Below are 20,222 nucleotides of genomic sequence, written 5' to 3' on the forward strand. Positions count from 1 at the left end.
AAATGACAAACAGTTTCTTAATCATTTTATTTTACAATCCATTTTACATGTATAAACATTTGGCTATAAATTCAGATAGTGATTTCATTTAAACATGCTTACTATACAACACTGAATTGTCAGAGTGCCTTGCCAATCGATTCATTTTATTTCATTAAAATGAATCATTCCTTAACTCTGACAATCAAGTCAGTCACATTCATCTCTGACAGCAGGGTTTATGGTATCATTTTTTTCTCCATGACTGTATGAATTATATGACAATTTCACATTCTTGTCATGGTTGGTTAAAAATAATATCTAACATTTCAAATAGTGTGATGCCATAAAATGTGTAAAATGACAAGCAAGACAATTATATTTCACATGGTCAAAAAAATAAAACAGATAAACATTAATCAAATACAAAAGATAGATCACATATCATATGATATTAATCATAAAACTAGAGAATATAATTTAAATATTTACAATTGCTACAGTATTTGACAATCAGGGAACATGTACCTGTGTTCCATTTGTGCCCACTTAACTCAGTTAAGCTGCGGGGTAATGGAATTTGCCTGGCACAGCTTGCAGGGATCTTTGAATGGAACAATATTTTGAACTATTCAAATGTCTCTGATAAGGGCAATAAAGCGTGGCAACAGCACAAGTTACAATGATTTGTACCTTGTACTACATCTTAGTATAATGATCAGCATTACTTCAGGTGTACAGTAAAAACGAATCTCACAAGCAAACAAAACCGGAGCAAAAGCTAATTTTTTGATTGCAGTTACTAAATCAGGTCTCTAGTTTAATTTTCACATTGAATAGAAGATGTTCTTTCTACAATTTTCCAAAATTACCCACGCCTTTATTAGGCTGATGAGTTTTGAGAATGGCATAAAAAATCTACAACATATCTTTTCAGCTGTTGAATTGCGAAAGGTATAATTTGAGTGCCTATTTTCAGTACCACTAAATGCATTTTGATATACGGGCACTATTGCACATGGTTTATGTACATTCAGCTCAGATTAAGCTTAGCTCTTTTGCTATGGGCTACAATACATTGAGTTATTTTATTTAAAAACTCTGTTTAAACATTCGAGTGACAGATTGTTACTGAAAAAGAACAACAACAACTGAATGTAATAGCCCAAAGCAAAGTTTATTGGTTAGTAGCATTTCAACTTTCAGGCAGGCCACAAACTAGGCAGGATATTCAAGCAGGCCGCAAACTGGGCAGGCTATTCAAGCAGGCCACAAACTGGGCAGGATTTTCAAGCAGGCCATAAACTGGGCAGGATTTTCAAGCAGGCCACAAACTGGACAGTTCCTGCACTTTATACAACATACAAAAGGTTACTTATTTTTTTGCGTAGCAGTACAAAATATGTAACTGTACACTGAAACTAGCACACTTTAGAAGAAAAAAAAAAAAAAACATGGGCTTCAAAAAGTTACTCAGTTTGCAGAAATCAGTTTGTTGGTTTTGGCACCAATAAACTGGTGCCGGGTAGTTCTCAGTCAGAGGTTTTTGAAGGCTAAACAATTTAAAAATGGAGAGACTCCCCACAACCCCTGACCTCTAACCCCAATATGACCCTTTGGCTGGACTGAACATTTACCCTTCCATTCATCTAAGCCATAAAATTGACCATACACCCAAGTTAACTCTAACACTTAAAGAGGAAATTCAGTCCCTATTATTTCTGCTACTCCATGTGCACATGGCCATTCTTGAATGTCTCATGCATGAGCAGTCGTGCCAAAGGCCTGTGCCAGATCTTTGTAGCCTGCATAGACCTGTGGCAAATCTGCTCACATAGGGTTTTCCCACACGTGTGCACACAATACCGGTATGTGAGACCTTAATACTTGTAGTGCCTCTCTGCTGGGTCCCTAGACACATCTTCACATGCACAGAATCCCATGGCATGCATACCTCTCAGTAACACTGCTTGCTGAGATGTGTGACATGGACATCCCAGGAGACAGCAGGTTTCATGCCTAGCACTAAAAAGGTCAGAAACCTTTTAAAATGGAAATTATGTAATTGTGTTAGAGGGAGGGGGGAAAGCTAAGTGGAAATTAGTTGCTTTAATAGGTGAGGGTCTGCTGCTATAACTTTATCTTCCATAATAACCCACTTCTGATAAGTAACCCCCATCAGCAACCGCAACCTAAATTTAATCTTTACCTATGATTACATTAGAGAGATCAGTGTGAATATTTGATAAACCTTCAAGGTCTAAAGCTAACACCAAAGGAATTCCCCTTTAAGGCTTCTCAGTGTGATATTTGTTAAACTCAACATTGTCCTAATAGCCTTCTGCCAGTCTAAAATTTAAATCATTTGAGACCCCAAACTCTTCTAGAGATCAATATTGCTCCAATTGCTTTAGCATTTGTTGTCTTGTACATAAACCCCTAAAATGCCCTAATACTTTCCAGTTAGATTGGTGTGGCTATCAGTAGAACTAATTTGGTCTCTTAATGACTCAACCCTACTCAGTTTAAACATAAAATATAAGGTATATTACACCTTTCCCTTGCAGACTGAATGAGGACAGTGAAAAACCAATTTTTCCACCAAGGCAATAAGTCACACATTTAAACATATATAAAATAATCATGGCAACAAAATTGCTCATAGCTACATTTGACAGTGCAAGTTCTTAATCATTTTAACAATTTAAAGTATATCTAAAGTTAAAGCTGATGTTGTAGGTTTTGGATAGAGTGAGGAATTGTTAAGACCTTGGTTATGTGTTTTTCCCTTTCAAACAGTTGTAAAAAAAAAAAAAAGGCCATTAGCAGATAGTCACATTCAATTTAATTTTTTTGTAGTGATGAAGACATTTTTTAGAAATGCGGAAACTACATTTTTTACATTACAAAAACTAATCCAGTGGAAAAAATGACTACTGCTAGTTATACCATGACCTAGATAAATGAGAATCTTCACATTCACTGAAAAAGGTGTCCTTACTGGAAGATTACCTCCTAACTCCTGTTCTGAAAATAATCACAAAATGTGTGATTTCTTATAATTTTCTGCCCCTATGGCAATGGTCTCCAGAATAAATTCTGAGGGTACATGTCCCTAGAAAGGTTGCAGACATCAATAAAACAGCTAACAGGGGTTTGACTTTCCGTACTCTATCCAAAACTTGTAACACACCTTAAACATTTTCATTGTTGTATTCAGTACAAATCAACTTAGTAAAATTCACACATTTTTACTTTTACTGATTTTTTTTTACAAATTTCAAAGCAGAGATTTCTGGAGTCAGATTTTGGTTATATTATACTGTACAATAGTCACAAAAAATCTTCAGTTCTCAGTTGTTGAGGAACTGCAACTTCCAGTATGCTGTGCCTTCCTGGGGTTGGCAGGCTATTCATTGCTGATATACAGATACATTGTAATTTCTTATAGTTTATAAAATTATGTATAATGTGTTTAAATCTGGCAAATATTTTATTCAATAAAGCAAAGAGCATTGTGCAAAATGTAGTAAGCCATTAGGCCCAATTTATAAAGCTTTAACACATAAATAATATTTATTTTAGCCATGTCCTTGACTCTGTTCCCCAACCAACTGACATACCACCTCAAGTACCCCCCCATTTTTTTGTTTCCCCCCTCTCCCGATCTCTACCATGCCCACGGCCTCCCTACCACTACTCTCTCCAATAGCTCTCTTCCCTTTCGCCCTTGATTATCCTATCTTCTCCTCTCCCTCCTTGAACACTCTCACCCCTCCTTATCTTCACAGGTTCCTTGTCATTTTCTCTTAACAATTTATCATTTCATCTGATGATATTAATCATATAAACAATTCCTAATGGCTTTGTATATCCTTGATCTACAGGACTTTCAATGTTACTATGCATTACCATTTTGTCTCATTTGTACACCCTTTCCTACTAAAAAGCAAAAATAAAAATTGAAAAATAAATCTAATAAATGTCTGACAGAGTCGGGTACATTCAAATTAGGGTTGCAAATTGAGAAACCTGACAACCAAATATGCAGATACCTGTCTTTTCTCAAGCTAACTGCAATAAAATGGCAAATCATCTATAAAGCTTTAAATATGTTTTTCCATTTTGATTCACTTAGCGTGAGAAAAGGCAAGGAAGCTGTATGCTGTCTTAAACAACTACATTGACACCTTCTTATTTATGTAATTTTAAGTATAAGCCACCAAGGAAAAAGAATAGTTTAAAGGTGTAAAGCTGGAAGATGGAATGATGTATTACAGACAAGCTTCTATATATACACACACAACAGCAATTTAGGTTTGTGCTATTGTTAAAGTAAAAGAGCAAAATCACAGTATCACACTTTTGTCTTTTGATGTGCTCCAAATTCCTCAAAATGAATTCCCCGAGAAGTTGTAATTTTCATAACAGCTCCATTAGCTCCATCATCTTCAATGAGACTCACCATTCCTTTGGCAATGAGGGATGGGCTGTAACAACAGAAACAAAGATGCATCTTAGTATACTTAGACAAATCAGCAATGTAAATAGGGAGACGAGATACTAGAATATTTATTCCAACCATATAGATCTCTTACTTCTACCTATGATGTGTCCTAAAACAAGTTTAGATCATCCTGTTGCCAAAGACTCTCATTGTTGACAAAATCTGCCAGTGGGAACTCTCTCCTAAATGTATTGTATTGGCCTGGTTTAGCTGACAAATGTTTAGAATAACTGACTGCTAGCCGATTGTGGAGCAGCATAGAATGGAGGTGTTCTTTCAATATTAACATGGAATGAACTGGTAAAAATGATTAATGTATTGACAACCACAATGAAAATACAACTACTCATCTGCCTTTAGTGCCATCATTAGTCTTCCTCAAGCCTTTCCCAGGTCCCCTAGTGCATTCTGTCGTGATTTTATTAATATCGACTGCTCAAGTCCTGAAAAAAAGGGATTTTTTTTGCCCCAAGATGTGTTGGCTGTATTTGAGGGCTCTAACTAAGACTCCTTGCACACTAGGGTTTTTTATAAGCTCAAAACACGCTAGAAAAAAAAAACACTGGATGAAAAACTCGGATAATAGCATTTTTGTGCCGGCTTATATTAGTGTTTTAGTAACTTTTAGGAGTGTTAGTGTTTTATTAGAGGTTTTACAGTACATGAAGAGAAAGAGAAATGCTTGAAAAAAAGCCGTTGGTAGTATTTTAATAGTGTTTAGAATTTTTTTCTGCCAGGAAAACATTGTCAAAAACATTTTGCTCTGAAACTCTGAAGCTGAAAATGCTTATAGCATAAAATAGCGTGCATGGACACATAGGGAAAACTATTAGCTTCTAGGAGCAGGAAAAAAAAAATGCTCAAAATAGCTTCTCTAATGTTTCTCTAAGTCCTTCAAGTTAGACGAACTTGCTCAGGTGCTCTTTAGTACTCATCCAAGAATGCATTGTCCTGTGAGCAATTCCTTTGTCCCTATCAGGAGAGATAGCAGCCTAGATCTATAACAGAGGTCACCTATACTAGATTCCAACCACAGATCTGCTTCTTTGAAGGAAAAATCACTATGTGGTAGATCCATTGGAAACAACTTTCACTTCTATCCTAAGCTAGCACACACGCAGTTTAAATGGAGGTTTGCTGTAAGCAACCAATTGATTGTGTTCACATACACACACATGTAATCATCGTGAGTGTGCATGTTTATAATATAAAGATGAGTTAGTTGACTCGCTGGCCTTGAGTCAGAGGAAACAATAGTGAATAGTCAGAAAAATTTAATACAGCAGACTGACTTTTCCAACAAGAATGACGACTTTTGCCTACCTGCTAGACCCCTTAAACAAAATAGTCAGCGCTGGCCTGGTTGAGGAGCAATGATTTTAGGTCTATAAGTACCCTTGACATACAGACTATATAACATGGATGATAGCTATATGTAAATAATATTTGATGCAAATAACAGTCTTCATTATGTGTACAATTCAAACCACCATCAGTAAAAATGAAAAAATCTAATTTCCGATGCTCCCAATATTGTGTTAATGATAATCTATAGTGATCCCAATCCCCAATCCTGCATGTCACCCTATAAAATGTATGTGAGAGATGGTTGCAAATAATACTTTTGGAAAAAGAAAACAGCAACTTTAATGCAGCTTGTAAAACTAAACTAGCCATACAGGTGGTAAAATTTAACTGACTTGCCAGCTTACAGCAACATACAAATCAAATCTAAAGAAGGCCCAAGGGAGGAAACAAGTGTTCTATGTGCCAAATAATGTAAAACAATATTCGCTATTTCAGCAGAGAGCTTGCCAAGTAAAGTATAAACAAAGCTGAATACAATATGGACCAAGAAAAAGCTGATTCTATAAACTGAAATTGTGAATGGTCATGATGTACTATGCTTAGCAAATTGCGATTGCACATTTTCTTTTGTTTAACAGCTATACCCATATACCCATCCATGTTCCCCTGCATATATGTACTGTACTTTTTATTACTTTATGGGAGTAGTTAAATTTTAAATCTTTTAACATGTATCTCCATGTAACTTTAAAATTGAATATGCACAGAGTGTATTACATGTATTTTTTATTTTGTTTTTATTTTTTTTTCTATCTATATACATTTCTCTGTTGATCCTGCCAGTTGGTTGCTTACTACTTTTATTTTCAGTAGGCGGCCATCAACACTAGCTATCCGCTGCTAAAATCAGCATCCTTGTTTGCTCTTCTGCATAGCATCTCCTAGGTGGCAGTACCGAATGATGTAGCATGACTCTTGTATAGGCACTTTCAGTCTAGAACTGAAGTTGATAATGGGAGGAATGTGCATCCTGCTTTGACATCAACACCCCCTTCCCCCGCAGTTCCCACCCACCAAGGAGGTAGTTGGATTAAGGGAGGCTTTGTGGTCATGTGACAATCTAAAATCCTTACATATTTTATTTTTTTTAACTACATTTTTTTTTTGGGGGGGGGGGTCAAAACACACATACCAGAGACATCTTAAAACAAAACTAACCAACAAAAAAAAAAATAGACACAAAAATACCAAACCAAACACAATATTACACAATTAAAACTACATAAACTATTACAGGCATATCCCGCTTTACATACCATTGCGGGTATGGACACATTGGCGTCTATGGGAAATCTTGGTCAACTTGACATAACACTGTTCTCAAACCATAGGTGACAGGGACACCAAACTTGGGGAGCACTTAGAGGGGACCCAGGACAATAACATCTGAATTTGGGGATGGTCATCTTGCATAGGTAATCTTTCCATGTCCAAGTCCTGCGTCTCCTGAACGTGCTCCCCAAGTTTGGTGTCCCTGTTACTTATGGTTCGGGAACAGTGTCATGTCAAGCTGACCAAGATTTTCCATAGATGCCAATGTTAAATGTTAAAAATCAGGAGCAGTGCCATGTCAAACTGACTAAGATTTCCCATAGAGCTAGTATATTTACATGCATTGAGAAGTGAAAAAAAGGTATTGCTTGATTTTAAGTAAATTTTCTTTTTACTCACATGCTCTGGCCCCATTGTGTACTTAAAAGTGGGGTATGCCTGTACTTATTCTAATTTATTCAATCCCTCCCTGTACTTACTCCAACATTTCTAAACTTATACAATCTTACATATATTCACTAATTTGGTACCAACCTGAAGCCATTTCACTCGCATCCTCTGAAATGTATTTAAAGCTCCCGTAATCGGAAAAGTCAGCTGGTCTAGTTTCAATTCAGACTGACTGCCTATATACATTCCCCCACTGTTGGCGGATGTGCCAAAATCCACCGTTGTGCAATCAGTTTCTAGCCAAAACAATGTTATACCTAACCCCAATGTCAGATTAGTTTGATGTTCTGGAACAACTAGATGTCCAAAATACATGTTAAGGCTACATTCACAATGGCAATTAGGGCTGGTGTGAATTGTAGTGGCAGGAATCCGATTCCTGCTATGGCTCTCATCAGTCTCGACCGTTAGCCCTGTTCCTTATAATACCAGGTCTCCAACAGCAACAGCTATTCACGGGTGTCGCACAGCCATTGATTACCTGTGGTGAACACTACTGGCTGCACTTCGTGTGTATCCAACAGCAATCACTGTAGGTAATTACTGACTGTTCAGAGGGCCACAAATAGCTGCAGCAGCCAGTGACTTGTCATTATGGTGAACACAGGGCCTGTCCTCCCTATTAGATGATAATAGCACATGTGTTGATGTGGGGATCTGTCAGGTTTTTTTCATTCAACCCATTGGTGTGTGTATGTATGTATCCAGCTTAATGCATCTAGCAAATCTAACACTATCACATTTACACCTATCAACTGATATAGAGGGAGAATCCCCTTAACACAGTTTGTAAAATGTGCCACCTGCGTAGTTACAAAATACTGTACATGTCCATTGATTGGGGTTGCCTCCTTTATCAGTTAAATATTCTAATGTTTCTATCCATGTTTTTTTTTTTTTTCATTTTTAGGAGAGCTCTAAATATACAAATATTTTTGGTATTTTGGACTTTACAATCCACAACTGTGAACTATTGCATATAACACACATCTAAGGGGGTTATAAACCCTTGTTTGAAAAAAAAAAAAAAAAAACATGCGTATACTTACCTGCATTGTGCAATCGTTTTTCACAGAGCAGCCCTGATCCTCTTCTTCTGGGTCCCCAAGGAGTGCTCAAGGCCCCTCCTCTTTATCCACTGCCAAAGACAGCAGGACACGGCCCCAGACTCCATTCCCGTGTCACTGAATTTGATTGACAGCAGCAGGAGCCATTGTGCTTGTGCACAACGCTGGCTCAGATGGGGCACAAGTAAGAAAAAGGGGGATCTGGGGGGAGCTGCAGCACAGAAGGTACTATTCTATTTTCATAGAATGCATTAAGGTGAAAAATCTTGGGGTTTTACAACCACTTTAAGATTGTGAGATTATCACACAAATATTTAAAAGAAGTGATGGACCCTATTTTGATCAGGGTTGAGACTTTGCATAGGGGTTTCTGTATGCACCCCACTATATATGGTTTGTGTAATACCTTTTGTTTTGTTTTTTTCAATAGAAAGCAAAGTGAAAGAAAAGAGATAATGGATGTCACAGAGCTCCACATCAATGGGTAGAAATACAGATTTACTCCAGCTATTAATAGTCCTGAAAAGTGGCCAAAGGCAAAAATTGGTCATAACTTTTTCTAACGAGCAGTTTAATCACCTGAAAATAGAAGAATATGATCTGTACATATTGCCATTTTCTCTATAGGACCTTGTTTAAAGCCATTCGTGTCCATGGAATGTCAGATCTTTACTGCCAATGGTCCAATAGCCAATAATTTGATATTAGGACACAGACAGCTATTTATTTTCATTCATATATAAAGATTCTGGTATCAAATTTTAACTCATTTAATACATTTAAGGCCGAAATGACATTTTTTTCCCCTCACACAGCCTACAAATAAGACCATTCCACGATATCAAAGGCTTTAGTTACATCTAAAGACTATATTGCTTTAGCTCCTGTATTATCAGGATATTTGTACATTTAAAAATGTGCTGAATTTGTAAGGGCTGTATATTTATTGTTTGGTATAAAGTCTGTTTGGTTGGGATTTATACATTTTATGTATCTCCTCAAACAAGTGATGTGACAACATTTTCCCTACCAATTTAACATTTAAGTAAAGATATCGGGTAGTATGACTCCTTATCTGGTTTCCACATGTTTCAACCTCATACATATGGGCTCGTAGTAGACTGAGCTCAAAAGATGCAATACAGCATCAAATAGTAATATCAAGGAAGTTTCTTTATAAAACTTATATACATTTGCTGGAAGACCATTCCCTGAGACCTTGTTATTCAGAAGCATCTACAATGCTTTATTCAACTCTTCCAAAAGAGAATCTAAATAATCTGTCCCCCAACTCACAAAACTGCTAATGTTATCTTTTCTAAATAACTACCTAATAGTTAGTGTTGAGCGAACACGGACTGTATTATTCGTGTTCGTACCGAATAATTGGATTTTTTGTACCCGAACACGGACACGGACACTTTACTGTATGTTCGGGTAAAAATCCGTGTTCGGTCGTTTTATTTCCGGGTTTTGCATGCTTTGGCGCTCTTTTCATGGCGGGCTTTCAACAGCCAATCAACAATCGTTTAACTGGTGTGCCTTAAGCCATCCCAGCCATGCCTGCAAATGTCTCAGTAGCTGTGATTGGCCGTCTGAAGCATGTGACCAAGTCTTTATAAGTTCGAGGCAGCCGCAGCGGCGTCATTATGCTGCTTAGATTCAGGGACAGAGCACACATCAACGTGCTGGCTGCTGATTAGGGAAAGATAGGCAGGAAAAAACCATTTGTGTCCGGATAGAATTGAGGGACAGGTCGGAGTGTTTAGGCAGGGCGAGTTGTAGGCATTTTAGGGATAGAGTCTGCTGAATTATAGAGGGTCAGTGTCTTCTACAAACTACAATCGATATTGCTGTGTGGGGGGTGGGGTCTGCACTCAATCCTGATCTACGATCTCTTCTCAATCCTGTTAGGGACAGAGTCTGCTGAATTTTAGGGAAACTGTGTTCTACAAACTACAATCGATATTGCTGTGTGGTGTGGGATTGGAGATAGGCAGGTGTCAGTGATCCACATCCATTTTTCTGTGTGTGAGCTGCAGTGAACACAATCTTTTTGGGCTGCAGTGAACACAATCTTTTTGGGCTGCAGTGAACACAATCTTTTTGGGCTGCAGTGAACACAATCTTTTTGGGCTGCAGTGAACACAATCTTTTTGGGCTGCAGTGAACACAATCTTTTTGGGGTGCAGTGAACAAAATCTTTTTGGGGTGCAGTGAACACAATCCTTTTTGGTGTGCAGTGAACACAATCTTTGTGGGGTGCAGTGAACAAAATCCTTTGTGGGGTGCAGTGAACACAATCTTTTTGGGGTGCAGTGAACAAAATCCTTTTTGGGGTGCAGTGAACAACATCCTTTTTGGGGTGCAGTGAACAACATCCTTTTTGGGGTGCAGTGAACACAATCTTTTTGGGGTGCAGTGAACAAAATCCTTTGTGGGGTGCAGTGAACACAATCTTTTTGGGGTGCAGTGAACACAATCTTTTTGGGGTGCAGTGAACAACATCCTTTTTGGGGTGCAGTGAACAAAATCCTTTTTGGGGTGCAGTGAACAAAATCATTTTTGGGGTGCAGTGAACACAATCTTTTTGGGGTGCAGTGAACACAATCTTTGTGGGGTGCAGTGAACACAATCTTTTTGGGGTGGAGTGAACAACATCCTTTTTGGGGTGCAGTGAACAACATCCTTTTTGGGGTGCAGTGAACACAATCTTTTTGGGGTGCAGTGAACACAATCTTTGTGGGGTACAGTGAACAGAATCTTTGTGGGGTGCAGTGAACACAATCTTTGGGGGGTACAGTGAACACAATCTTTGTGAGGTGCAGTGAACACAATCTTTGTGGGGTGCAGTGAACACAATCATTGTGGGGTGCAGTGAACTCAATCTTTGTGGGGTACAGTGAACACAATCTCATACTGAAGGTTTGAGGGTGCTGCCTGTTCCATACTCCCCCTACTCCTCATCTAGCCTTTTAGGGGTACAAACAATAGTAATTGGGGCCTAGTGTGGTTGTGTACGTGTGATATACATACACTTTTTTGGGATCATATTTTCTATTCCGCTATTTAATCAAAAACCTTTGGGGATCAGTTAAATTGGGGGATAGTCTGTGTTGGTACGTGTGAGAGAGATCCACCTTTCCAAGTTGTTGGGGTTCATCTCATACTTCTGAAGGTTTGAGGGTGCTGCCTGTTCCATACTCCCCCTACTCCTAGCCTTTTAGGGGTACAAACAATAGTAATTGGGGCCTAGTGTGGTTGTGTACGTGTGATATACATACACTTTTTTGGGATCATATTTTCCATTCCGCTATTTAATCAAAAACCTTTGGGGATCAGTTAAATTGGGGGATAGTCTGTGTTGGTACGTGTGAGAGAGATCCACCTTTCAGAGTTGTTGGGGTTCATCTCATACTTCTGAAGGTTTGAGGGTGCTGCCTGTTCCATACTCCCCCTACTCCTAGCCTTTTAGGGGTACAAACAATAGTAATTGGGGCCTAGTGTGGTTGTGTACGTGTGATATACATACACTTTTTTGGGATCATATTTTCTATTCCGCTATTTAATCAAAAACCTTTGGGGATCAGTTAAATTGGGGGATAGTCTGTGTTGGTACGTGTGAGAGAGATCCACCTTTCCAAGTTGTTGGGGTTCATCTCATACTTCTGAAGGTTTGAGGGTGCTGCCTGTTCCATACTCCCCCTACTCCTAGCCTTTTAGGGGTACAAACAATAGTAATTGGGGCCTAGTGTGGTTGTGTACGTGTGATATACATACACTTTTTTGGGATCATATTTTCTATTCCGCTATTTAATCAAAAACCTTTGGGGATCAGTTAAATTGGGGGATAGTCTGTGTTGGTACGTGTGAGAGAGATCCACCTTTCCAAGTTGTTGGGGTTCATCTCATACTTCTGAAGGTTTGAGGGTGCTGCCTGTTCCATACTCCCCCTACTCCTAGCCTTTTAGGGGTACAAACAATAGTAATTGGGGCCTAGTGTGGTTGTGTACGTGTGATATACATACACTTTTTTGGGATCATATTTTCTATTCCGCTATTTAATCAAAAACCTTTGGGGATCAGTTAAATTGGGGGATAGTCTGTGTTGGTACGTGTGAGAGAGATCCACCTTTCCAAGTTGTTGAGGTTCATCTCATACTTCTGAAGGTTTGAGGGTGCTGCCTGTTCCATACTCCCCCTACTCCTAGCCTTTTAGGGGTACAAACAATAGTAATTGGGGCCTAGTGTGGTTGTGTACGTGTGATATACATACACTTTTTTGGGATCATATTTTCTATTCCGCTATTTAATCAAAAACCTTTGGGGATCAGTTAAATTGGGGGATAGTCTGTGTCGGTACGTGTGAGAGAGATCCACCTTTCCAAGTTGTTGGGGTTCATCTCATACTTCTGAAGGTTTGAGGGTGCTGCCTGTTCCATACTCCCCCTACTCCTAGCCTTTTAGGGGTACAAACAATAGTAATTGGGGCCTAGTGTGGTTGTGTACGTGTGATATACATACACTTTTTTGGGATCATATTTTCTATTCCGCTATTTAATCAAAAACCTTTGGGGATCAGTTAAATTGGGGGATAGTCTGTGTTGGTACGTGTGAGAGAGATCCACCTTTCCAAGTTGTTGGGGTTCATCTCATACTTCTGAAGGTTTGAGGGTGCTGCCTGTTCCATACTCCCCCTACTCCTAGCCTTTTAGGGGTACAAACAATAGTAATTGGGGCCTAGTGTGGTTGTGTACGTGTGATATACATACACTTTTTTGGGATCATATTTTCTATTCCGCTATTTAATCAAAAACCTTTGGGGATCAGTTAAATTGGGGGATAGTCTGTGTTGGTACGTGTGAGAGAGATCCACCTTTCCAAGTTGTTGGGGTTCATCTCATACTTCTGAAGGTTTGAGGGTGCTGCCTGTTCCATACTCCCCCTACTCCTAGCCTTTTAGGGGTACAAACAATAGTAATTGGGGCCTAGTGTGGTTGTGTACGTGTGATATACATACACTTTTTTGGGATCATATTTTCTATTCCGCTATTCAATAAAAACCTTTGAGGATCAATTGAATTGCGGGATAGTCTGTGTTGGTACGTGTGAGAGAGATCCACCTTTCCAAGTTGTTGGGGTTCATCTCATACTTCTGAAGGTTTGAGGGTGCTGCCTGTTCCATACTCCCCCTACTCCTAGCCTTTTAGGGGTACAAACAATAGTAATTGGGGCCTAGTGTGGTTGTGTACGTGTGATATACATACACTTTTTTGGGATCATATTTTCTATTCCGCTATTTAATCAAAAACCTTTGGGGATCAGTTAAATTGGGGGATAGTCTGTGTTGGTACGTGTGAGAGAGATCCACCTTTCCAAGTTGTTGGGGTTCATCTCATACTTCTGAAGGTTTGAGGGTGCTGCCTGTTCCATACCCCCCCTACTCCTCATCTAGCCTTTTAGGGGTACAAACAATAGTAATTGGGGCCTAGTGTGGTTGTGTACGTGCGAGATACATACACTTTTTTTGATCATATTTCCTATTCCGCTATTCAATAAAAACCTTTGAGGATCAATTGAATTGCGGGATAGTCTGTGTCGGTACGTGTGAGAGAGATCCACCTTTCCAAGTTGTTGGGGTTCATCTCATACTTCTGAAGGTTTGAGGGTGCTGCCTGTTCCATACCCCCCCTACTCCTCATCTAGCCTTTTAGGGGTACAAACAATAGTAATTGGGGCCTAGTGTGGTTGTGTACGTGCGAGATACATACACTTTTTTTGATCATATTTCCTATTCCGCTATTCAATAAAAACCTTTGAGGATCAATTGAATTGTCGGTACGTGTGAGAGAGATCCACCTTTCCAAGTTGTTGGGGTTCATCTCATACTTCTGAAGGTTTGAGGGTGCTGCCTGTTCCATACCCCCCCTACTCCTCATCTAGCCTTTTAGGGGTACAAACAATAGTAATTGGGGCCTAGTGTGGTTGTGTACGTGCGAGATACATACACTTTTTTTGATCATATTTCCTATTCCGCTATTCAATAAAAACCTTTGAGGATCAATTGAATTGCGGGATAGTCTGTGTCGGTACGTGTGAGAGAGATCCACCTTTCCAAGTTGTTGGGGTTCATCTCATACTTCTGAAGGTTTGAGGGTGCTGCCTGTTCCATACCCCCCCTACTCCTCATCTAGCCTTTTAGGGGTACAAACAATAGTAATTGGGGCCTAGTGTGGTTGTGTACGTGCGAGATACATACACTTTTTTTGATCATATTTCCTATTCCGCTATTCAATAAAAACCTTTGAGGATCAATTGAATTGCGGGATAGTCTGTGTCGGTACGTGTGAGAGAGATCCACCTTTCCAAGTTGTTGGGGTTCATCTCATACTTCTGAAGGTTTGAGGGTGCTGCCTGTTCCATACCCCCCCTACTCCTCATCTAGCCTTTTAGGGGTACAAACAATAGTAATTGGGGCCTAGTGTGGTTGTGTACGTGCGAGATACATACACTTTTTTTGATCATATTTCCTATTCCGCTATTCAATAAAAACCTTTGAGGATCAATTGAATTGCGGGATAGTCTGTGTCGGTACGTGTGAGAGAGATCCACCTTTCCAAGTTGTTGGGGTTCATCTCATACTTCTGAAGGTTTGAGGGTGCTGCCTGTTCCATACCCCCCCTACTCCTCATCTAGCCTTTTAGGGGTACAAACAATAGTAATTGGGGCCTAGTGTGGTTGTGTACGTGTGATATACATACACTTTTTTTGGATCATATTTTCTATTCCGCTATTCAATAAAAACCTTTCTAGGGCAAGATCTTAAATTACAGAAATATGAGGAGACCGTCAAATAAGGGCCGTGGCCTGGGTCGTGGTGCTGCTGGTAGAGCTCCTGTTGCAAGGAGAGGACATGGTCGATCTGTGCCAGCTACACGCACAAGTGAAACACCTTCCTCAAGTGTGAGTAGGCGACAGAACCTGCATCAGTATTTGGTAGGGCATCAAACGCCCATAGAAGTGATGAGGCCAGAACAAGTTGAGGCGATAGTAGATTGGTTTGCTGCTGACAGTGCCTCCAGTTCCTTCACATTGTCTCCCACCCAGTCTACTGCAGAAAGGTCAGAGTTGGCACCTGCAGCCAATGTCCAACCGTCTTTCACCTCACCCCCTTGCAAATCAGGCCAGCAGTCTGAGCCCCAAGCCATACAGCAGTCTCTTATTCTTTTTGAGGACTCTGTCAGCAGGGTTTCCCAGGGCCATCCACCTAGCCCTGCCCCAGAAGTGGAAGAGATTGAGTGCAGCGATGCCCAACCACTTATTTCTCAAGATGAGTACATGCAAGGATCATCGCAGCACGTCTCCGATGATGACGAAACGCAGGTGCCAACTGCTGCGGCGTTCAGCATTGTGGAGACCGACAAGGAGGGCAGGGGTGAAGACTGGGTGGAAGATGATGTGGAGGACGATGAGGTCCTCGACCCCACATGGAATGAACGTCATGCAGGTGAACTGAGTAGTTTGGAGGAAGAGGCGGTGGTCGCACAGAGCCACCAGCACAGCAGAAGAGGGAGCAGGGTGCAGAAGCGGAGCGGCCGTGCCCTAGACACTACGCCCGCTACTGCCCAACGCAGCAAGGGAACGAGCGCACCAAAGTCAGCTCAAAGGAGTTCTCTAGCGTGGAAGTTCTTTAGAAAATGTGCTGATGACAGGACACGAGTGGTTTGCACCCTGTGCAATCAGAGCTTGAAGCGAGGCATGAACCTTCTCAACCTGAGCACAACCTGCATGATCAGGCATCTAAGTGCAAAGCACGAGCTGCAGTGGAGTACACACCTTCAAAACCAAGAAACGTCTCTGGCTCATCCTGCTTCCTCTTCTGCTGCAGTCTCGGCCGCTCCAGCCACATCTGTAGTGATACCGGCACCTGCCACCCCGCAAACAGACGATCTGTCAGCAACACCACCACCTGGGTCACCAACAACCATCTCCACAATGTCCCGTGGAAGCGTTCAGCTTTCCATCTCCCAAACACTTGAGAGGAAGAGGAAGTACCCCCCTACCCACCCGCGATCCCTGGCCCTGAATGCCAGCATTTCAAAATTATTGGCCTTTGAAATGCTGTCATTCCGTCTGGTGGAGACGCACAGTTTTAAAAACCTTATGTCGGTGGCTGTCCCACAGTACGTCGTGCCCAGCCGCCACTACTTTTCCAGGCAAGCCATCCCTTCCCTGCACAACCAAGTGGGGGAAAAAATCAGGTGTGCACTGCGCAACGCCATCTGTGCCAAGGTCCACCTAACTACGGATACGTGGACCAGTAAGCACGGTCAGGGGCGTTATATCTCCCTAACGGCACACTGGGTAAATGCAGTGGCGGATGGGCCTGAGGCGGATAGCAATTTGGCGCATGTCCTTCCACCACCGAGGATTGCAGGGCGCTTCAGTTTGCCTCCTGTTCCTAACTCCTCCTACTCCGCTTCCTCATCCTCTACCGCCTCCTCATCCGGACAGCGTAACACCTTCACCACCAACTTCAGCACGGCCAGGGGTAAACGACAGCAGGCAGTTTTACAACTTGCCTGTTTGGGGGACAAACCACACACCGCGCAGGAGTTGTGGAGGAGCATGGAACAGCAGACAAATGAGTGGTTGCTGCCAGCGAGCCTCAAGCCCGGCCTGGTGGTGTGCGATAACGGGCGAAATCTCATAGCAGCTCTGGGCCTAGCCGGTTTGACGCACATCCCTTGCCTGGCGCATGTGCTGAATTTGGTGGTGCAGAGGTTCCTTAAAAACTACCCCGATATGTCAGAGCTGCTGCAGAAAGTGCGGGCCGTTTGTGCGCACTTTCGGCGTTCTCACCCTGCTGCTGCTCGCCTGGCAGCGCTGCAGCGTAACTTCGGCCTTCCCGCTCACCGCCTCATATGTGACGTGCCCACAAGGTGGAACTCCACCTTGCACATGCTGGAAAGACTGTGCGAGCAGCAGCAGGCCATAGTGGAGTTTCAGCTGCAGCACGCACGCGTGAGTCGCTCTGCGGAACAGCACCACTTCACCACCAATAACTGGGCCTCCATGCGAGACCTGTGTGCCTTGTTGCGCTGTTTTGAGTACTCCACCAACATGGCCAGTGGCAATGACGCCGTTCTCAGCTTAACTATCCCACTTCTATGCCTCCTTGAAAAAACAATTCGGGCGATGATGGAAGAGGATGTGGCACAGGATGAGGAGGAGGAGGAGGATGAAGAGGTAACATTTCCAAGGCTTTCAGGGCAGTCATTCGCAAGGGGCTCCGAGGGTGGGTTCCTGCACACGCAAACGCCAGGGACGCAATTGTCCAGCAGGGGCACAGTTCTGGAGGATGAGGAGGATGAGGAGGAGGAGGAGCTGGAGGAGGAGATGGAACCATGTTCACAGCAGGGTGGCACCCAGGCCAGCTCATGGCCATCACTGGTGCGTGGCTGGGGGGATACAGAGGACACGGACCATACACCTCCCACAGAGGACAGCCTTTCGTTGCCTCTGGGCAGCCTGGCACACATGAGCGATTACATGCTGCAGTGTCTCCACAACGACCGCCGAGTTGCCCACATTCTAACTTGTGCTGATTACTGGGTGGCCACGCTGCTGGATCCCCGTTACAAGGACAACGTACCGTCCTTAATTCACTCACTGGAGCGCGATCGCAAGATGCGCGAGTACAAGCGCACGCTGGTAGACGCCATGCTGCTGGCATTCCCATCTGACAGCGGGGCCACAGTGGAAGCACAAGGCAGAGGAGGAGGAGGAGGAGGTCGCCAACGCAACCAGGGCACCGCCAGCACCTCAGAAGGCAGGGTTAGCATGGCCGAAATGTGGAAAAGCTTTGTCAGCACGCCACAACAAACAGCAGCACCAGCAGCTCAGATGGAACGTCTTAGCAGGAGGCAGCATTTTACCAACATGGTGGAGCAGTATGTGTGCACACGCCTACATGTAGTGAATGACGGGTCTGCCCCCTTCAACTTCTGGGTCTCCAAATTGGGCACATGGCCTGAGCTTGCCCTTTACGCCTTGGAGGTGCTGGCGTGCCCTGCAGCCAGTGTATTATCTGAACGGGTATTTAGCACGGCTGGGGGCGTTATAACAGACAAGCGCAGCCGCCTGTCCAGAGACAATGTGGACAAGCTCACGTTCATTAAAATGAACCAGGCATGGATCCCACGGGACTTTTCCGTACCTTATGCAGAATAGCAATGGATACCGACCTTACCCACCCATTGTTCCATTTTTGCTCTTTCTCACTCTTTTGGGGTGTACCCTCATTAAAAATTTGTGAAAAGAAGCAGTGTTGGCTACCTCGTCCTCCTCCTCAGGGCCAGATTAATGTAGGGGCTATTGGAGCTGCAGCTCCAGGCCCCTACCTTTTATATAGGCCCCGGGTTGGCCATATTCACTGTTACCGCTCTTCTGTCACTTGTAAACCCAGAAGTCTGGCTTCTATGCTCGCTTCCCCAGGCAGCACCCTCAGAACCTCCCCACACAGCGTGAAGGCCGGACAAGGAGGGACAGTTGGCGATGCATGGATGTGTTTATGGGCTTCAGAGACAGCATCCCATGTTGAATTAGGCATGCATGGCTGCACCCTTCCTCCTCTGGGTGCATGGCAAGGCACGGCCCTAAGGCCCTTCAAAATCCTCAGCACCAAGCCCATGATGCTGTTAATCCGGCCCTGGTCCTCCTCCACCGCCGCTTCCACCTACACCGCCCATAGGTGTGCGCAGCCTATTGCATTAAGGTGTGCACCCCAAAGTTGAAATACACATGCATGTGTTTGCCAGCAGGGAGAGTAATGTATCGGGGCCATGTACCTGTAGGCAAGGAGAAATAGAGCAGAGCAGGTCCCAGGGAGATCTTTCCCATCTCCTCACTGGCAATGCTATGTGCCCTAGGTGATTAGGGTGTGCCCAGGCACACCCAGCACACCCTGTGCGCACGCCTATGTCACCGCCACATCCACCACCACCTCAACCTCCCTCCTACTCCATATGGGCCTCGTCCTTCAGAGATGAAGAAGAACATTGTTTTATTTTTCTGTTTTTTTTTGTTGTTTTAAGTTATTTCCCTATCCACATTTGTTTGCAGAGCACTTGCCATGCTCTTAATTACGTTTTGCTGCCATTTGCAGCACTCTAGCCCTTTCCTTTGGTGTTTTAGAGCCATTTTAGTGCCTTAAAGTTCGGGTCCCCATTGACTTCAATGGGGTTCGGTGTCCGGGAAAAGTTCGGTAAAAGTCCGGGACACGGACCCGGACTTTTTTTTAAAGTTCGGCCGAACCCGTCGAACACGGACATCTAGGTGTCCGCTCAACCCTACTAATAGTTGATCTGAATATGCCCTTTTGAAGGCACTGTAAAATTGATAGAATGTGTCTACTATATCAGAAGTAGGGACTATACTAGTTTACTCACTTAACTTTCTATTGTCCCTTTTCACATGGATTGCTGCAGAGCCCATTTTATAGCTTTCAATAAATGTACAGCTTTATCTTTTTTAAAGTCTATTTTCTGCTTTCTTTAATAGGTAACCCCACCTTCTTG

At 42.5% G+C, this 20,222-nt stretch overlaps 1 protein-coding gene across 1 annotated transcript in view; it reads right to left on the reverse strand.

Moving 5' to 3' along the window:
• Positions 1 to 4,281: 4,281 nt before the first annotated feature.
• Positions 4,282 to 20,222, reverse strand: part of HPGD (15-hydroxyprostaglandin dehydrogenase) — a 149,005-nt gene continuing 133,064 nt past the window's right edge. The window contains exon 7 of the mRNA XM_082243422.1: positions 4,282 to 4,469. Within this exon, the coding sequence (XP_082099548.1) occupies positions 4,337 to 4,469 (133 nt within the window). The 3' untranslated portion in view covers positions 4,282 to 4,336. The remainder of the gene's footprint in view (positions 4,470 to 20,222) is intronic.

Source organism: Pelophylax lessonae (genome assembly GCF_965119305.1).
Source record: "Pelophylax lessonae genome assembly, chromosome: 1".
Lineage (NCBI taxonomy): Eukaryota > Metazoa > Chordata > Amphibia > Anura > Ranidae > Pelophylax > Pelophylax lessonae.